We start from the raw sequence: 18,362 nt of genomic DNA, 5'->3' as shown, positions 1-18,362 counted from the left end.
ACATCCTTAGTTATTTTTGGTTAGCATTGAAGGCCTGGTATGATAATTCTGTAATCACGAACTAAGAAGGGGTTCATCTGTATTCTGTAATGTTCTTGAAATAATGTTACTATATATTGAAATTTGTACTTACCGAATCGTAAGGCCTTGTCGATTCTTTAGACTGCTAGGGATACCACCCTTGAATTTGTTGTTTTGAAGATATCTGCCATCAAATTTAATAAGCAAATTATATTAGAGGTGGCATAAATACAAAATTATACTGCCGAAATTGCAAAATTTAATTAGAAAATTTAGAGGTGATTTTTGTAATAAGATTAATAATGACGTACATCTCACGGATTCGTGGAAGTTTGGCTAATGATTCAGGAATTGATCCTTCAAATTGATTATTTTCCAAATGCCTGTATCAAATTTTTGCATGTTAAATCTTACACAGTAATACAATAATATTGATAGAATATTTCCAAATTAAAAAAAAATGGTTAATTGATTTATAATTTTAATATGCACGCATTTTATTAAGCAAGCTTACAAGGTTTCTAGCATCTTCATGGAGCTCATATTCGGCAACGTACCTGAGAGTTTGTTATGCCCAAGCCAACTATAATAACAAAAAAAAAAAAAAAAGTTATGTAGTAATGTCATAATCAACTATTTTTCATATTATGAGAATTGAAAGAGGTAACGTAGGTTAGACACATCTAAAGGAGGTAACAAATTAAGTGAATTCCTCGTCAAATAAAAGTGTACTTTTTAAGAGCACATGGTATATATATACGTAATATAAAAATGAGTCATACCCGCTACTATAGTGACATGGTGAATAACAGTGGTGTTACACAACAGCTAACATGACTAAACTTTACACCACTAGCCCACTAGGAAGGGATCCCTTAAATAATGCGCTTCAGCTCATGAAACATCATATGTAACCGAATTATAAAGAAACCGGCTTATATGTGTTGTTTGGAAAAAACTATGTCTTAATATTTTTGAAATAAAATCACAAAGTAGTAGAGACGTAGAGTTGTCCATCTAAAATGCACACACAATATCTAGTGTCTACCAAAGAAATGAGTACCATGCCTCGATTCGGAGTACGTATGTGCACGTAAATGGGCTAGGCAAATTTGGTTTACGACTTACAGATGGGCAACTGCAGTTAGATCTTTTATGCTTGTTGATAAAGATCCAGAGAGCCCCAAACCTGTCAAATTCCTATAACACCAAAAAAAAAAGGAAAGGAAAATTCTTTCTTGTAATAAACTCTTCACATAAGTTGTATACATATTACACAACTTATACAAAGAATATGGTACAAGATAGAACTTCCCTGATCAAAGTTAGAAAAGAAAAATGATATAAAATTTTTCAACATAAGTGAGTAAAAACTATATGTTGTATTGAGTACATATAATTTTTATCCCGATACATTCACATTTAGTGTATGTTCATCTTCGCATGCATCCTCAATTTTTGAGTATTTTTGTAATTTAGTGATGTTAAGTTTTGATAATTGTAAGTTCAATTTCATTGTAATTATTAATTGGGTAATGTTATATATATGTAGCCCTAAGGGCTATATATAAGCATTAAATATACTCTTGGAATTGTATAAAATTAGGAATTCATGACAAAAACAAGCGTAAATTAGTGTTATTAGTGTTTATATTTTGATGATTTCTTAACTTTTTACGATTCTCAAGTGTAAATTTAATACTTATATATAGCCCTAAGGGTTATGTATAATATTTTCCTAATTAATGACAAAAGTAGCATGGCCTCTCCAAAATTATTTGATTGATTGTTGTAAATTAAGGTGTCTTTAAACAAAAGATTTTAATTATGTTGGACTAAGGGTCTGTTCTCATACGTTGAAATTCAGTTTAGTTTAGTTCAGCTCAGTTTAATTCAGCTCCTAATTTCCTTTTCTTATAAAATATCATTTCAGTTCAGTCAATGAGAACAGACCCTAAGCTTAACTGAAACACTACTAAATGTGAATGTACCGGGATGAAAATTACTGTAATTCTTCTTATAAGAATTGAACTGACATAGCTTCAACTCGAGCAATGCCGTTTGATTGGGAGCATGTAACGCCACTCCATGAATTTTTTCGAGGTAAGCAAGGATCTCCGTTCCAATCACCGGGTGGATTGTTCAGGCTTCGATCCAAATCAGTCATTGCAGTCACTGCCAAATTTTACAACTACGTTAAAACCTTTGGATTTAGGTTCTGTTCTCTTCATCTTATTCTTATCACGACTTTTTAGTTATTCTTGTTAAAATCAGACTAGTAAAAAGTGAAAATAGTATAGTGCACCCGAGTGCACCATGCGCATGGTGCACCCGGAAAGAATATTAGACATATTTTAAAGAACATGGGCAAAAAAAAGAACATGTTAGTGTTAGAAAAAGAACATACCTATGTTTGACTAAAGAACATGTTTGTGTTTGACAAGAACATGACATTACAAAGAACATAAAGTCTTTACAAAAAGAACATGTTATTTTTCATGGTTATTTAGGTGTTGAACGTGTTTGAAAAAGAACATTATATTTGACAAAAAAGAACATGTTCGTGTTTGACAAAGATGTAGGTGATCATTGGGTGGGCCGGGCCAAGGTTAAAAAATCAGCTCACTTCTCGGGTCGGGCCAAATTTTGGGCCAAAGTTTTTGTGCCCAAAATTGTCCGGCCATGCGGGCTTTTCAGGTCGAGTAAAAAAATCAACTAAAATGCATAAAACGCATTCCCAAACCCGCCCAATAAATTAAATTTAAGGGCCGGGTCCGACCCGATTTTGGGGGCGAAAAAATTCTGCCCAAAACCCGTCCAAAATCGGGTCGGGCCGTTCTAACTTTGATCACCTCTAGCCAAAGAACATAAAGTCTTTACAAAAAGAACATGATAATACATTAAAGAACATGTTCTTTTTTCTGGTTACTCAAGTGATTGATTTTTTTTTTTTAATGTACATACATTAAACATTAAGAATATGTATAATATAAAGAACATATTGTATAATATAAAGAACATATATTTCAAACTCAAATAACATAATCATCAAACTTAAAGAACATATTATGCTCATGTTCTTTATAAATATATATAATGTTCTTTTTTTTCCCATGTTCTTTTAAATATACCTTATGTTCTTTTCGGGTGCACCATGCGCATGGTGCACCCGGTGCACCAACCATACATTAAGTAAAAAGAATAGCAACCAAGCAAGAAAATTTGGTACCATAATATTACCATCCTTGTCACTAGTCCTCCCACCAAGGGGAAGTAGCTGAAACATCTCGGCAGCGTTCAAGAGAGGTCCAACGGGACCGCCATCCTCCGGGATCATCGTGATCTGAGTTTGACCCGATAGAGGCCATTCAGGTGTATAGACGTTCACCCCACTAGTTGATACGTTGATCTTGTTATAAAACGCGTCGCCATTGATCAAAATGTTAAATACTCTCCAACTGTATGGGCTAGGAGTTCGGTTGTCCTGGAAGTAGAGAGAAATGTGGTAGTTGCTATCGGACAATGGCGTTGGCGGCCACTTGATTTCTAGGGTTTTGCCTCGGCTTGTTGTTATTGCTGAGCTTAATGCCTGGCTTGGTGGCACGTTCCAAAAATCTGATGGTGTTATGTTAGATTGACATTTCACTGTCGGATTTGTATCTTTGAATTGTTGCCACATTCGGTTATACTCGTCATCTGGATAACTAGTCTCCAAATAATCAATCAACTACGTATTATATATTTAAAACATTATGCTAGTCATATTTCAAACGACTATCGTAGAGCTTTCTAGTTACCACCGTTAGTTTTCAGTTTTTTGGTTCCTGATTGCATTATGTACAAAGTGCATACCAAAAACTGAAAACTAACAACGATGATACCAAACAAATCTTTAGCTAGAAACTTGAAACTTGCAAATATAAGGAAATTGTATGAGACCTTTTTTTTTAATAAGATTGATTATGTACCTGATAAAATTGGCTTCACCATTATCTTTGTTATCCTTACCAAAGGTATGACGAGCAACCGTGCTAAGTGCATACTTGTGGAAATCAACAGACTTATAAAGAATGTCATCTAGGAACATGACTTCTATGGCAGATATATAGGGGCTAGAAGCACCTTTAGTATACTCGTTACGAGCGAGGCAAACCGAAAGGACCTTGCCATGGGCAGCAACTACAAGCTCATAATAAGAAGCAAGACCCTTGCTATACTCATCTGTGGTATTGACGATGCTCCATCTAGTTCCGTCGATGATTTGATCGAACACGGGTGGATCTTGTTTTCCATCGAAATTTCCATAGTAGTAAGTGGTCCTAACAAGGTACTTTGCTCCTTGAATCACTTGGAAGGTGTAACAAAATTTGCGAGCTGATTTGTCAGGGAAGAACCTTAGATTTGACAATATAGGAAATAGTTGATTTGTATTGTTTTTCACAGTTGTTGCATTTCCGACGGAGGTAAAACTTAGGTCCGGTATGTATTTTAAACCACTAATGTTTATGCTCTCCGTAGATCCACAACTTACCAAGAATCCTGAAATAAAAGTTATATTAAAGTCACGAATTATGCTATATACCAAAATGTACCTATGTTAAGATCAATCAATTAGTGGGGTGCGTTATCTCACACACCCTTCCAATTGCATGCAAGATACACACGCATTATCTAGGTGTACCATATACGTGGGTGTTGTAACAAAAATATTATCGTCTATCTTACTAATTAATACTCCGTATGAAATAAACAAACTCATGATTTGATGTATAGAAAAGGTTATTAAATATTACCTCTAGGAGCAGGAATATCATCTGCATGGATTAATGATAATGGGATGCTTGCTATCCATAGGATGAAGATGGAGATTGACATAACTACTTTTCTTGTAACAAACAATTTCTTCAAAGGAGGAGGAGGAGAAAGTGGGAGAAATATAGGCCTAAAATAAGGGAGTCAATGGTGGACATGCAATGGTTTTGGTGAAAGGAGTGACACGTATGAAATCATTGATTATTGATTGTCATTTTATTTTAGGAAGATAGTCTCATTAAACATTTGAATTTGTTACAAATTTAAAAAAAAAAAAAAAGTCCGTAGCTTTGCCTCAAAAAAAAAAAAAAAAAAAAAAATCATTAAGGTAAAAGTCAATCGTAATGCGGAGAAAATATAAATTAGAATTAAATAAAAGTATGAGATTGTGAATTAAGAACTGGATAAGGAGGTTCGAATCATCAACCTCTAATAACACATGACTATTTAACCATCTAAGCCAATATCAACTATATTGTTTGTATGGAAAAAAAATTCACATAACTACAAACCACAAGATTTAATTAAAAAAAAAAAAAAACTCAATTTTGATTTGACAATGGCAATTGCAGTTTTAAAAAGTTTTTTTTTTTAAAAAATTACCGATTGTACATCTACAACAATAACAGCCCGGGTAACGCCCGGGATCACTCACTAATTCTGCATTAAAAATCAATCCTTGATCCGATTTTTAACAAATAAAACAACCGAATCCTAAATCCTAAAACCTAAAACCTAAAAAATCCTTAATTTTTCGAAATTAACACTTTGTGGAAAGTTCAAAGTTGAATGATGTTGTACCATAACATCAACTACCATTCATCCAATTTCTATTCCTATGATCTAAAATGACCAATCCCATTAGGAAACTTCAAACTTGTAGAATTGTATTTTAGGCATTGACTCACCAAATCAAACTAATCAACCCAACAACTTTGCTTTTTCTAACCTTTCATCTTTCCATGCTTTCTTCTCCACTAAATCCTTCTTCTAACTCCGCAAAATTCCGATGAATCCTGGATTTTCCGGCGGAAGGCCGCCGAAAACAACCTTCGACGGCGAAACTCCGGCAAACTCCAGAAAAAAATGGACGAATTTAATGCCGTTTTTCATAGGTTTAGTTGTAATTGCAGAAATCACTTTTTTAGGTCGCCTTGATATGGCTAAAAATGCTGCTATGGTTAACTCGTGGGCGGACTCGTTGTTGCGCCAATCATCGCCGGCAGTTTCGTTCCTGGCCACCGATGATGGCGGTGGTGCGGCGGCCGATTCGGAGGAAGATGGTGGTTTTTGCGAGAGCTGGTTGCTTAAAGAGGATACTGTGATTTATTCTAGGGATTTTGATAAAGATCCTGTTTTGGTTGCTGGTGGTGATCAGGTTTGTGCGATTACTTTGATCAATTTAGCAATATTTTGATGTTTAATTTTTATATTTTTTCGATAGGAGTAGTAATTTGTTTGCTTTATTTGAAGTTAATGATGAAATTTGACTTGTGGGTGTAGTAAATTAGGGTTTTTGAAATTTTAATTTGCTTGTTATGTTGGTTTTTTTAGCTGTTATGTTTAATTGGTGGATTTATGTTGAGGAAAAATGTACAATTGGAAGCAATTGTTCGACTTGTAGTCAGATGTGGTAAAGAAACAGTAAAATTCAAATCCCCAATGATGAATAGGGTTTTGGGAGGTTGATGATGGTTAGGTGTGATAGTTTGCCCATATGGTGTGCTTGAGTCCAGATGTATTCGCTTCTCCTTTTCCTCCGCGAGTTTTGTTTGGCTTTAATGTCCATCAAATTCTGGGGTTAGCTCAATGGGTTTCCTTCCAATTCTCTAGGTTTCCATTCAATATTGAAACTTTTGTTTGGATTTCTGTAATGAACCTCCAAAATTGCATATAACTTAGACCGTGGAAACTTGTTTGTGGCGTCAATTTGATCCTTTTGCTACCCTTACTTTCAAAGCCTATAGCTCAAGTAAAACGGTAATCTAGTACAAGTTTTGAATGTATCTGAATCTTGGTAAAGACTGCTCTTCATGACTTAAGGTGCATGCCTTAGTACACATAGAAATGCAAGAGGAGATTGGCATTTTTCTAAACTTAGGAATGTTCATACGATGGGATGTGTTGATACAAAATATCTTTAAGTGAATTGGGTCCATCAATATCTACCCTCCCTTCTTATCATACATTCCTACCCTTCTTTCCAATCTACTACCTATCAGAAATTGGTTGAGTGAGTGGATCTGATGGGTTTACCAGTGTCTCAATATGTTGGGGAATTTGTACTTCAGAAGAAAAAATCTGCCAAATTAAGGTTGCTGACTGTAAGAATGACTCACCTACTCGCCTATCAAGGATCTGTTTGGTGTGCAAGGGAAAGGCATACCTGTTTGTGATATTTGTGACTTAAGAAGATCCAAAGGGAAATTGTGAGCTGCCTTTTTTATTTCAACCAAAAAAAAAAAAAACCTTGACTTCAATAGTCCAAAGCTATATATAACTAAAATATAAAATTTGTTTTTTGCTGAAAGGCAGAAAAGATTTGTAGTTCAAGACAATGGCATTTCGGATATTGATTTGAGCTCCTTTGATCTGATATGGTTTATTTGGAGTTGGAGATTTATTGATCAATGACTTGATGATAAGTACGAGTATATGATAAGTGAATTTTCATAAGCTGGGTGAAACTCTGCTCCACAAAGTAGAAACAGAATCACTACCACAGAACCAGATTCCAATTTACAAAATTAAGCGGTGGTTTAAATTCTCTTATTGCAACTGAACTGCTTGAATCCTGTTTGTCCTGTGACTGTCAAACATGGAGATGGTTAAGTGCCCCCCACCCCCACCCCGCATTTATGGTTGTGAAAACTAAATGTCTCGTGCTTCCTATTCTAAAAGTGAATACCTGGCTGATTTTTCCCATAACCTTTTTAATGTTATGCTGTTTTATGAGCTGATAGTTTGTCTAGGGACTGTGCTGTTTCCTCATTACTTACTAAGTTTTGGTTTTGTTTGCTATGCCTTGGTAAATAATAATGTCATTTCATCAATCAGTCAACCAGAAATTATTTTTAACTTCAAGATGTGATTTGCCTACATGTTTTGAAACTATGATGATATGCTTTTGGCCCACATTGTCTTTTTGTTCCTCATTTAGGAGTGGAATACTTGCTCGGTGGGATGCAAGTTTGGACAGGATTCTGGTAGGAAACCAGATGCTGCATTTGGTTGGCCTCAAGGGCATGGAACGACTAGTGTGCTCCGTTCAATGGAATCAGCTCAGTATTATGCAGAAAACAATATTGCCAATGCACGAGGGTAGGTAAGAACATGTGTTTTCTCATAGGATGAAGTACATGTAGATTTAGCATCTCTTCCCTTTGCCACCTCTGTGGAGAGTGATCCTTCATGCATGACTATAATGCCTAGCATTGTAGGCAATATAAGCATATATGATAATGCATATCATATCCTTATTCCGCGACATATTTCTACCAATGCTGTATTGAGTTGGATGCTTCTTGATCCCTTTATTATGTTTGGGTTGCTCTGTGTCAGGAAGGGTTATGACGTCATTATGACCACTAGCCTGTCGTCTGATGTTCCAGTAGGATATTTCTCTTGGGCAGAGTATGACATCATGGCACCTGTGCAACCAAAAACCGAGAATGCTTTGGCTGCAGCTTTCATCTCTAATTGTGGTGCTCGCAACTTTCGATTGCAAGCACTTGAAGGTCTTGAGAAGAGTGGGATGAAGATAGATTCTTATGGTGGTTGTCACCGTAACCGAGATGGAAGAGGTTTGTGAAATCAAGGAAATTTCTCTTGTTTTATGTCTTCTGCTTGCTTGAATTATCTTCTTCTTCTTCTTTTTTTTCTTTCTTTCTACTTATGATGCTGCAACCCTTCACTTTTATCTATTAAAAACCTAGGCATCTTAAGTTGCTTCTCATGCCGTAGGCATTTCTATTGACACTCTTTTAAATTACCATCTTCTTATATCTTTATTGGAAAATGATTTTTGGTTTTCAAAGACACTATATTAAATCATTACTAACTTATTAACAAAAAAATGTTCTGATTCTTTTTATCATTTACCAAGTGAAATTATATCATTTAAGGGCCTTATTACATCTTATTTTTTTGCATTTCTATAAAAAAAATTTGGTGATTTAGGCATAGAGCTTCTATCTTATTCTTTTCTTTTATATTTCAAATTTTCAAGTAAAAGCATATGATAGAGTGCTCCATTTTGCGGCATCTTCTTATTCAAAAACTTTAGTTGAAAGCCAGATTTTGATTTGGTTACCTGGAATGTTCTTTATAGTTTGGTATAAGAAATGCATACACTGCTTTGTTAGGTACTCACCTTTGCTTTGCACCGGGTGCTAGATTCCAGTTGTATTGTCACCTCTGTCTAATTCATACCTTTTTAAATGTTGCTTTTGAAAATTTGGGTCTCTCTTGTAAGGGTGGCAGGATGCATTCATGTTTGCTCCTTGTGACAATTGGATGCCAATTTTGATGTATTTGCGGATGGTGGTTATTGTGCATATTTTGCTTTTATTGGCTTCTCAAATTGATTGTCAGATATAGAATACTAGAAAATGTTTCATGCTAGATAACTATTAACTACGACTCTCTTACATACTTGCCTTTTATTCATTTAATAGAGATCCCATCCATTTCAGATTCTTCATCATCTTTCTTAATTTGTATTACCATCTGATTGGTGACTGTTAGTTAACAAAATCATTTTGTTAACATTTCAGTTGACAAAGTTGAAACATTGAAGCGGTATAAATTTAGCTTGGCTTTTGAAAATTCGAACGAGGAGGACTATGTCACGGAGAAATTCTTCCAGTCCCTTGTTGCTGGTATGAACGCTGATCTTCTACATCTGGTGCTTTTTACGCATATGTTAAATGTATTTAGAATTTTGGATACTTGTTTCATGGCCACTGCTTCTGTATATCTGAGATGTCCAACTTACGGAAGTCAAGTCAAGTTTTGAACTGTTAAGTGGGGTCAGTGTGAAGGATAATGTAGATAGTATCTATATTCTACCTAAGAAGATTCCAATATTAATTGCAACTATCTGTCACAATCCTTTCCTTCCGAGCCAGGGAAATGAAGCTTGTTTCCTCCTAAACTTCACTTATAGGCTCTCAACCGAAACATCATTCATCCTTTTATATCTTAGTTTCTTCTAGAGAGAGAGAGAGGGAGGGAGGGAGGGTTAAATTTAATTTTCTCTATGCTAAAAATTCTCGACAATGACTCTTGACTGATTTGGGAATGATTAACATGAGGTCTTGCATCAGTGTTAGTATATTGTTAATTTGTAAATTCTGAAAAGCTTATTTAAAGTGGCAAATCTGCACATGGTTCATAGTGTGGATTTAGTGAAAGACAGATTATGTAACACTTGGAGATGGGTCATAGTCACTTGTTGGTGGCTATTTTAACTAATAGTTAATTTATAGCAATTTTACGTAGTTGTCTCCCCAAATCTGTTGGCTTACATGTATTAGCTGATCAATAGCCTCGCTATGACAAGTTGATGCTTTGTCATGTGGGTTCTAGATGCTATTGGACATTTGGACTACCAGTGAAGTAGTGAGAAACTGATTGATGGGTCAGGGTTTAGTGGCTGCTATTGAGGAATATGTTTGACCTCTTTTTTCTTTTAAAATATAAGGCCTCAAAAATGAAGATAAGTGAAAATTAAAGTGTTTTTTTTTTTCCCCAGAAGTGGAAATTAATCTATGTAGTGAAATCAGTATTACACATTTCTGTTATAATATAATTAGAGACTGCTCTTATTGATGTAGGGACAATTCCTGTTGTTGTTGGCGCTCCAAATATTCAAGACTTTGCTCCTTGCCTTGGATCAGTGCTGCATATAAAAGAGCTGGAAGATATTGACCCAGTTGCCAAGACTATGAAGTATCTTGCTGAAAATTCTGTTGCATACAACCAGTCATTGAGGTACACTTATTTGTTTCTCATATAGTGGTCTCACAGTCACCGGCTCATAGCTGTATTGTTGCAGAAATCTGTTTGGTATTTTGAGAATTTTGTAAGACATTGGCTATCTGTTGGTAGGTGGAAATATGACGGCCCAGATGACTCTTTCAAGGCCCTAGTTGATATGGCTGCAGTTCACTCATCATGCCGCCTTTGTATTCACCTGGCAACTAGAATCCGTGAGGATGAAGAGAGAAGACCAGGATTGAAGAAACGTCCTTGCAAGTGTTCTAAAGGCTCAGAAACTATTCATCATATATATGTAAGGGAAAGAGGCAGATTTGAGATGGAGTCTATTTTCCTTAGGTAAGGATTCATTTTGCTTTCGTATTTTATTTAAATATTTGCCTCGTTATTGCATAGTAAGAATCTCTCTGTTGTAATTTTACCTTCTTATTCCTGCCTTGTGTAAGTTAATAAGGGTTTCGTCTTACAGCCAGCATAGATCTCTAAATTCTTATCAGCATCATGTATAGTGTGAGTAAAGCAAAACTATATTACAAAGAACTAGTATTCCTAGGGTATTGCACTGCAATGCTATTAACTGGATTACTGGAAGATTCAATGGCTTGAGGTGTTTGTGGTTAAACAATTGGGATCAGGCAATTTTTATTTTTGGCGGTTAATTTAGAGTGATTATTTTCTCATTTTTATTGTTTATTCCTAAGGAAATCTTGAAAAAGGGCAGGACTGGAGTAGTTTTTATTAATTGATGATTGAAATCCTGCCTTTAATGACAGTAGAATATGGTAACAATATTGTTACTGTTAAATTCTCAGCCTTACAAGATTATTGTTGTTATCTAGAATAAGCATGATCCTTCTAGGTTCAGTTTGTTTGCTTTCTTGAATCTTAGGATCTGCATTTTTGTTATGTGTAAAGACTGGAGATAGATATGCAAACTTCAGTCCTGTATTACATGAAATAACGCATGTAAAATATAGTTTTCCATTCACCATTATAGAGAATTTGAGGCCTATATTTGAGATTATCAAAGAAAACTGTTCTATTAGAGCACAAGCAAATTTCTGTTATATTTAATTTATGTTCTTATGTATAGCATATGGCTGGACATGAGTTGTATAATTCTTCAGTGTTTTTATAATGTTACTTCATTTGCTTTAGTTGCGTCACTTGTATTTGATTTGCATGGATTAATTTGAAAATTTGCCGTGTAGGTCTAACAATTTGACAATGGAGGCCTTGGAGTCTGCAGTACTGAAGAAGTTTAGTTACTTAAGACATGTGCCTATTTGGAAACTTGAAAGACCTGAAAGTATTAGAGGAAGAGACGAGCTCAAAGTTTATAGAATATATCCTCTTGGCATGACACAGAGACAAGCTTTGTATACCTTTAAATTTAAGGAAAGTGATTTTAGAAGTCATATAGAAAACAATCCATGCTCTAAGTTTGAGGTCATATTTGTTTGAGTAGATATGTATTTCCAGTTTTCAACCTTGAGGGTGAGCATCAGGTGATGCTGCTTTTATATTATAGTTATAGTTGATACTCGTAGTCATTGACTCTGTTTATTCATGACAGTGGGGGATCCACGTCTAGTCGTGTAGCTAAGTGACTGATAAGTAGAAATGAAAAAACCTCACTGCCTGTTGTATTGATTGCCAGTGGCCTAGTGGATACTGTGCGTCTGTGCGCATTTGGAACTTGAAGGTTATTACAAGATACAAGTTTTGAAGGAGCCCTTCATAGCTCATTTACCATGCACAATCAAGCCGACAGTCCAACAGAGTTTTATGCGTGCTGAAAAGTGCTTTTGTGCTTTGGATTGCAGGCTCACAGCTGAGTTTTTCACTGACTCGTTTATGTTGATGTCGGTTTTGGCGAGTTCTGCTTTTGAAGCAATTTCAATCAGGTTTCCAGATGTTAAAAAATTACCAACTTTTGGGTACTGATTTTTAATTTTATGTTCGGCTAATAGATCTTAAGTTACATGAAATTCATTTAGAGCAGTAGCTTGTAGGAATTGATCTAAATTATCTTCAGTTTTTTAGTTCAGCCACTCTTGGAAGGTTTTATTTTGACCTAGTTTATTAAGAGTAACCAAAACCCATTTTCAAAGGTGTATTTTGAGTTTGACTTTTGCATTTGTTTGTTTCTGAATACTTGCAATAGTTTGATTTTGGCGTTTTTAATAACTAAAATTTGACCAGATTTTCTTATTAATATGTAAAAAATCAAATGTTACTACTCTGTATGCTATAACTCTTTGTACCCCACTATAGTAACATGGGAGAGGCACAGATTTTATGTTATTTTTACAAATTACTCCATAAAAAGCATGGTCAAATTTTTAATTAATTGGGAAATGGTTTATAAAATATGACGGAGTAATATATATATTCCCTTCATATTTATTTAAGCAAACATTTCTCTCAATCAAGTATGTCAATGCAAACTTTGACCAATAATATATTTAATCAAAATTGTAACACTTGTATGTAATAAACTATTCATTCACACATTAGATAATTCTATCAATAACGAACTTAGGTATAAGAAAACACTTCTCCTGGTTCACAAATATTTCTAGTACAAAACTTTGACTAAAAATGTAAAAATATTTTGGGCACAATGTTACATTTTATGAAACGGATGAAGTAATTGTAATTGAAAGCTTCGGAATTGGAAATATTAGAGGACAAACCAATAAAGATATACATTGAAGATCGCACAAAATGCAAATCGAAAGATAAAAACAACAAAAATAATAAGGGGGCATCAATAATCGAATAATAATAGAAGTGATCAAGTCGTGAAGGAAGGTGTTCAGGCATGGACAGACCGAGGTGAAGGAATAATAATATAAATGTAATAGCATAACTGAGCATTATTTTCATTAAACTGATCTTATTATTTTTATTTTTTGATGAATAATAATATAAAGGTTATATTTACTATATTATTATTATATACAGTATATATAGAAAGAGTTGTATGAGGAAATGATACAGCCATTCAAGCATTAAATTAGTAACTGAATATATAATTTGTGATTTCTATTTAGATTTCAGCTCAATTTAACAAAATGAAGAGGGTTTCAGTCAAACTCCTTGGTTTTGCTGTTTTAGCTATTTTATTCATGCTCATGAGTTTCACAACAGGTTAATTTTTTATTCGGTTTCGTATGTATGTATATATACTTATACTACCTCTTTTAAGTATTAGTTGCAATTTTGAGGTACATTGTGAGGTACTCCGTATTAAATATTCTAAAGTTATTACAGCTAATATTTAACGGAGGTAGTATATATATTTGCTTGATTTATTTGCACTAATTTTGAAGCTTATTCACGATTCTAATGATTGTATTTATGCGCGCAGCTGATCCGGAAGAAACGGCGGTTAGATATGACATCGAAGTAGAAGAAGTGGTGATAGTCCGACCAAATATAGAGACCGAAAATAAGAACAGAAAGATGATTTTACAACAAACAGATAGTCATGTTAAAAATAAACAAGACGACGTCTCAATAACTACTATGGAGAACGGTTTAGGGTGTGCCAAAATATGGGAGTATTGTAACCCGATTCCGTTTATCGGACCTTCTTGTTGCGCAGGATTATCTTGTATGATTGTTGCAGGCGTTGCTGGCGGTTTTTGCAATTAAGATCTACAGCACAGTTCACATATTGATACATATGTACTATGCTCCATTTCATAAAAATTGCAACATTTTATTCAAAAACTCTGCACGTTTTTAGTCAAAGCTAAGTGTTGTAATTTTATGAACAGAGTAAGTATATGCACGTAACTTAGTATATCATTGGGCTCGTTTCTAGATTTTAATTTTTTTTTATTTTTTATTAATTTATTTATTTATTTTTATTTTTTATGATGCTTCGTTTGCTTGCTGGATTTTCTGTTTTATGTTTGTTTAGTACACAAGCTAATTAAGTTGGCAAAATGTAAAATGTGTGAGGATGTAATAGTGTTACGTTTTTATATAAATTTCTAATACATGCTATATGATCCCTAAATCTTTTGTCATATGCTTGTTATATATTGCCTTATTTTTTATTATCTACAACAAAAAGACAAAAAGACTTGCGTGGACCTGGTCCACAATAATATTATTGTGGACCCGAGGTCTATACACACGCAACTGACTTTATATTGAACATAGTGACCATTATTTTTAACATAGTAACCTTATTTTTAACCTAGTAACCTTTATTAAAACTACTACAACGTTTAATAATATTGTGAACTTGAAACACGACGCTATTACCCTAATTTTAACATAGTGACCTTTATTATTCATATTGATCAGTATATAAAATATTTCATTACAAAAATAACCATTTAGGCCTATATATTACCAAAATGATATTTATTTCAATATAGTGACCTTTTTTTAATTATAGTGACCCTTTTTTTTATTAATAAAACAACCATACTTTCTCTAATGTTAGTGGTCCACAATAAATTAGTGTGAACCAGGTCCATTTAAGAATTTGTAACAAAAAGATATTATTTATGGGATAAATTTTTTTTGTTATTGCTAATAATAAAAAAAGGAAAGTAGTAACAAATATCAAAATATAATAAAATACTCCTTAACTTATTTAATTATATATTATGGTCCATCATGATACTGTACATGCATAGTATGGGAGTACATGATATGATTCATGATCATGATTAACCAAACAAACTATCGTATATTTCCTCCATTGTTTTTTTACAGGATTCAACACTTTTTCTTTCATAATCTTTTGTGAGTTACATGTAATGAAAAGTCATGCTATGTCTATGTGGAATTTTATTAGATCCATCTCAATAAATATTAATAAATTATATCATATAAATTTCATACACTCTCTGTTTTTGAATAATTGACATTAAATTAAATTTGACACACATGCCAATGCACTAGTTTGACCTAAAATATACATGATTAAGTATTTGTAAAATTTACTTTGTATAAAATTAAAAAAAGTTGATATTATGAAATTTTATAATAATACTTATTTTTAACAATAATATTTCATGATAAAAAAGTATGCTTTTAATACGTTACTGAAAATTGATGGACAAAGTTAATATATGAATAGTGAAAAAAAGTCAAACGTGTCTATGATTTAGGAATGAAGGAAATAATTTTACTTTTTGAGAATCAAAGTTATTGGGAGTCAAAATTATGCACACATTAGCAAACGTATTTATTAAAACAGGTCAAGTAAAAAAGAACGAACGAAGTATTACATATAGCTTAAAAGCTTTAATTTGAAAGTAATTAAGTAGATGACATAGTCCACAATTGAAAACAAGAATTAAAGACGAGAGATAAGCTCATCAGCTCAGCAATCCGTTGTTCGAGCCGAGGCATCTTGTTCATATATTTTACGCAGTACAAACAGCTGTATCCCAAAATGTAGCTGAAACGCAACTGGTACCCGGACAACACCTCCATAAAATACTACATTCCTCGCCTAGTGCTGCGCATTTTTTTATAGCTACCCCGTTATCACTTGCTGTCACTTCTTTAATAATTTGTGCATCTAATCCACCACTATTTGGTTCCATAAACATCATCTTTGTCTTTCGGTTTCCTTTATTATGATCGATTTTTGGTTGTTCGACTATCACCACTTCTTCGAATACAATTATAGGCCTTTGGTCAGAAGTTGTTGCCATCTTTTCAACCACCGTAGCTGCATAATGTAAGTCATATATGTATGATTAAGGATATTACAATACACGAGTATGAAAACTAAAATTAATTGGTGATTGTATGAGTAACTCATATACCTTATAAAGTAAGACTTTCACAAGTAGGTATATACTACGGGTTTAATGTCAACAAAAGTATGGATGGGGATGCTTAGTTTAGTTGTATTGTCAATTCATGTTAATGTTATACTAATAAGCAATAAACCAGAAATAACTTATCTCTTGATGCGTGAACCAAACTGACAATAGCCGCGTCGTGGAGAACCACTGACCTAAAAGACGATTCCGCGCTACCTCCCGGTGCAGTAGACAATTGCGGTCGCCCTCCAGGATAAGCACGGCGCCGGAGTTTATGTGCACTCACAAACCCGACTGGAACTCAGAATACTTGCCCAGAAAACAGAACAGAAAGAACATGTATTTAGATAAGTTTAGAGAAAAGAGAAGACTGATTGTGTTGTGTGTTTTGGCTAAGAAAACCACCGAATATTTATAGGGTGAAGAGGAAAAACGGAAAGCATGAAAGGTGGGAAGAATCTGGCCAAGAAAACGACCAGATTAATCTGGTCAGTCAACAACTGAGGCAAGAAACAAGGAATTAATCAGTCAGCTACAATCAAGGAATTAATGGCTGATTAATTCTCACAACAGTCAGAAAAGAATAAACCCAACAGACAAAAAAGGAATATTCTGTTTGACAAAGAAAAGGGAAATAAAATTTCTCCAAAAAGATAACAAGGACCCACGCCCGCGCATCGCATTCCCCAAGACCCCAAGTCCCGAGGCCCGAGGCCCGAGCCCGAGCCCGACCCGACCCGGCTCGGCTCGGCGCGCGCGCGCGCGTGTGTGTGTGTGGAGTAACACACACCTCCAACTCACTCAACTAAGTAGTGCTAAAGCAATACATTATAAAAACAAGGAAAAACCTTCCTCCCCAATCAATGTGGGACTTTTCCCCTTCCATTTATTTCTCTCTCTCTTTCTCTCTTATTTTTCCCAACACTCTTGTTTTATATCAAGAACTTCCAACAATCCCCCACAGGTTCGAAGATATGAAAAAGAAAGAAAGGAAAAATGAATTCTGGGCAAAACAAAACAATTGCATAAGTGTCAATGTCTCGCGACTTGAATTAACACATAGTGGACATCAAGCTATGATCCCTCACCTAACAAGTGACCTTCGTCTTGAACTCAATAGGGAGTTAGGGACCCGTCACTTTGAGCCACACAATTGAACATGTATAATATTCTGAAATTCCGCGAATAAAGATGACGCATTATACTGGCCATACGTCCAGCCTGGATGCTCATAGGTGCTCTAGAGTATAAGCCCACGAAATACTCATAGGAAGCGGCCACACTTCCACACCTAAGTAGGTGAACTCCATCAAGTGTGAGCTACAACACACCTCCAAAAATATGGATATGGGTTCATTAAGAGCCGTATGCTCAACCTCCTTCTCATATGTAGCTAAGCACAAAACAAACATCTAGAGATGGACAAATAAAATGAAAATGTGCTTCCGAATTATTACATAACGTTCCCCTTTGAACTCATAGTGAGTAGGAGTTCATTATTTCACAATTCATACAACGGGCTTTAGCCCCATCTCTTCCGATGTTTCCAAAACTAGTTTTTTACATAGGCCTTTAGTTAACGGATCCGCAATGTTCTTTTCGGACTTAACATAGTCCAGTGATATCACCCCTTCAGACAACAAATTTCTAACGGCTTTATGCCTCAGACGGATGTGTCTCTTCTTCCCATTATAGGCATGGTTGTGTGCAACAGCAATAGCA

At 34.6% G+C, this 18,362-nt stretch overlaps 2 protein-coding genes across 2 annotated transcripts; one reads left to right on the top strand and one right to left on the bottom strand.

Moving 5' to 3' along the window:
* Positions 1-129: 129 nt before the first annotated feature.
* On the bottom strand, positions 130-5,020 carry LOC145589071 (putative LRR receptor-like serine/threonine-protein kinase At1g67720). Its single transcript, XM_081645639.1, has 8 exons — positions 4,815-5,020; positions 3,990-4,560; positions 3,262-3,725; positions 2,058-2,196; positions 1,150-1,221; positions 536-604; positions 333-404; positions 130-205 (listed from the first exon to the last, which is right to left on the bottom strand). Exons 1-8 carry the CDS (start codon positions 4,894-4,896, stop codon positions 130-132), a joined length of 1,545 nt encoding a protein of 514 aa, XP_081501765.1. The 5' UTR covers positions 4,897-5,020.
* A 611-nt stretch (positions 5,021-5,631) lies between these two features.
* LOC145588074 (putative fucosyltransferase-like protein) lies at positions 5,632-12,962 on the top strand. Its single transcript, XM_081644719.1, has 7 exons — positions 5,632-6,211; positions 7,994-8,154; positions 8,395-8,636; positions 9,609-9,713; positions 10,671-10,827; positions 10,945-11,172; positions 12,045-12,962. Exons 1-7 carry the CDS (start codon positions 5,843-5,845, stop codon positions 12,295-12,297), a joined length of 1,515 nt encoding a protein of 504 aa, XP_081500845.1. The 5' UTR covers positions 5,632-5,842; the 3' UTR covers positions 12,298-12,962.
* The last annotated feature ends 5,400 nt before the right edge of the window (positions 12,963-18,362 follow it).

The sequence above is a fragment of the Chenopodium album genome, chromosome 17 (assembly GCF_948465745.1).
Source record: "Chenopodium album chromosome 17, dcCheAlbu1.1, whole genome shotgun sequence".
In the NCBI taxonomy this organism is placed as follows: domain Eukaryota; kingdom Viridiplantae; phylum Streptophyta; class Magnoliopsida; order Caryophyllales; family Amaranthaceae; genus Chenopodium; species Chenopodium album.
This window is presented reverse-complemented; position numbering and strand designations above follow the sequence as displayed.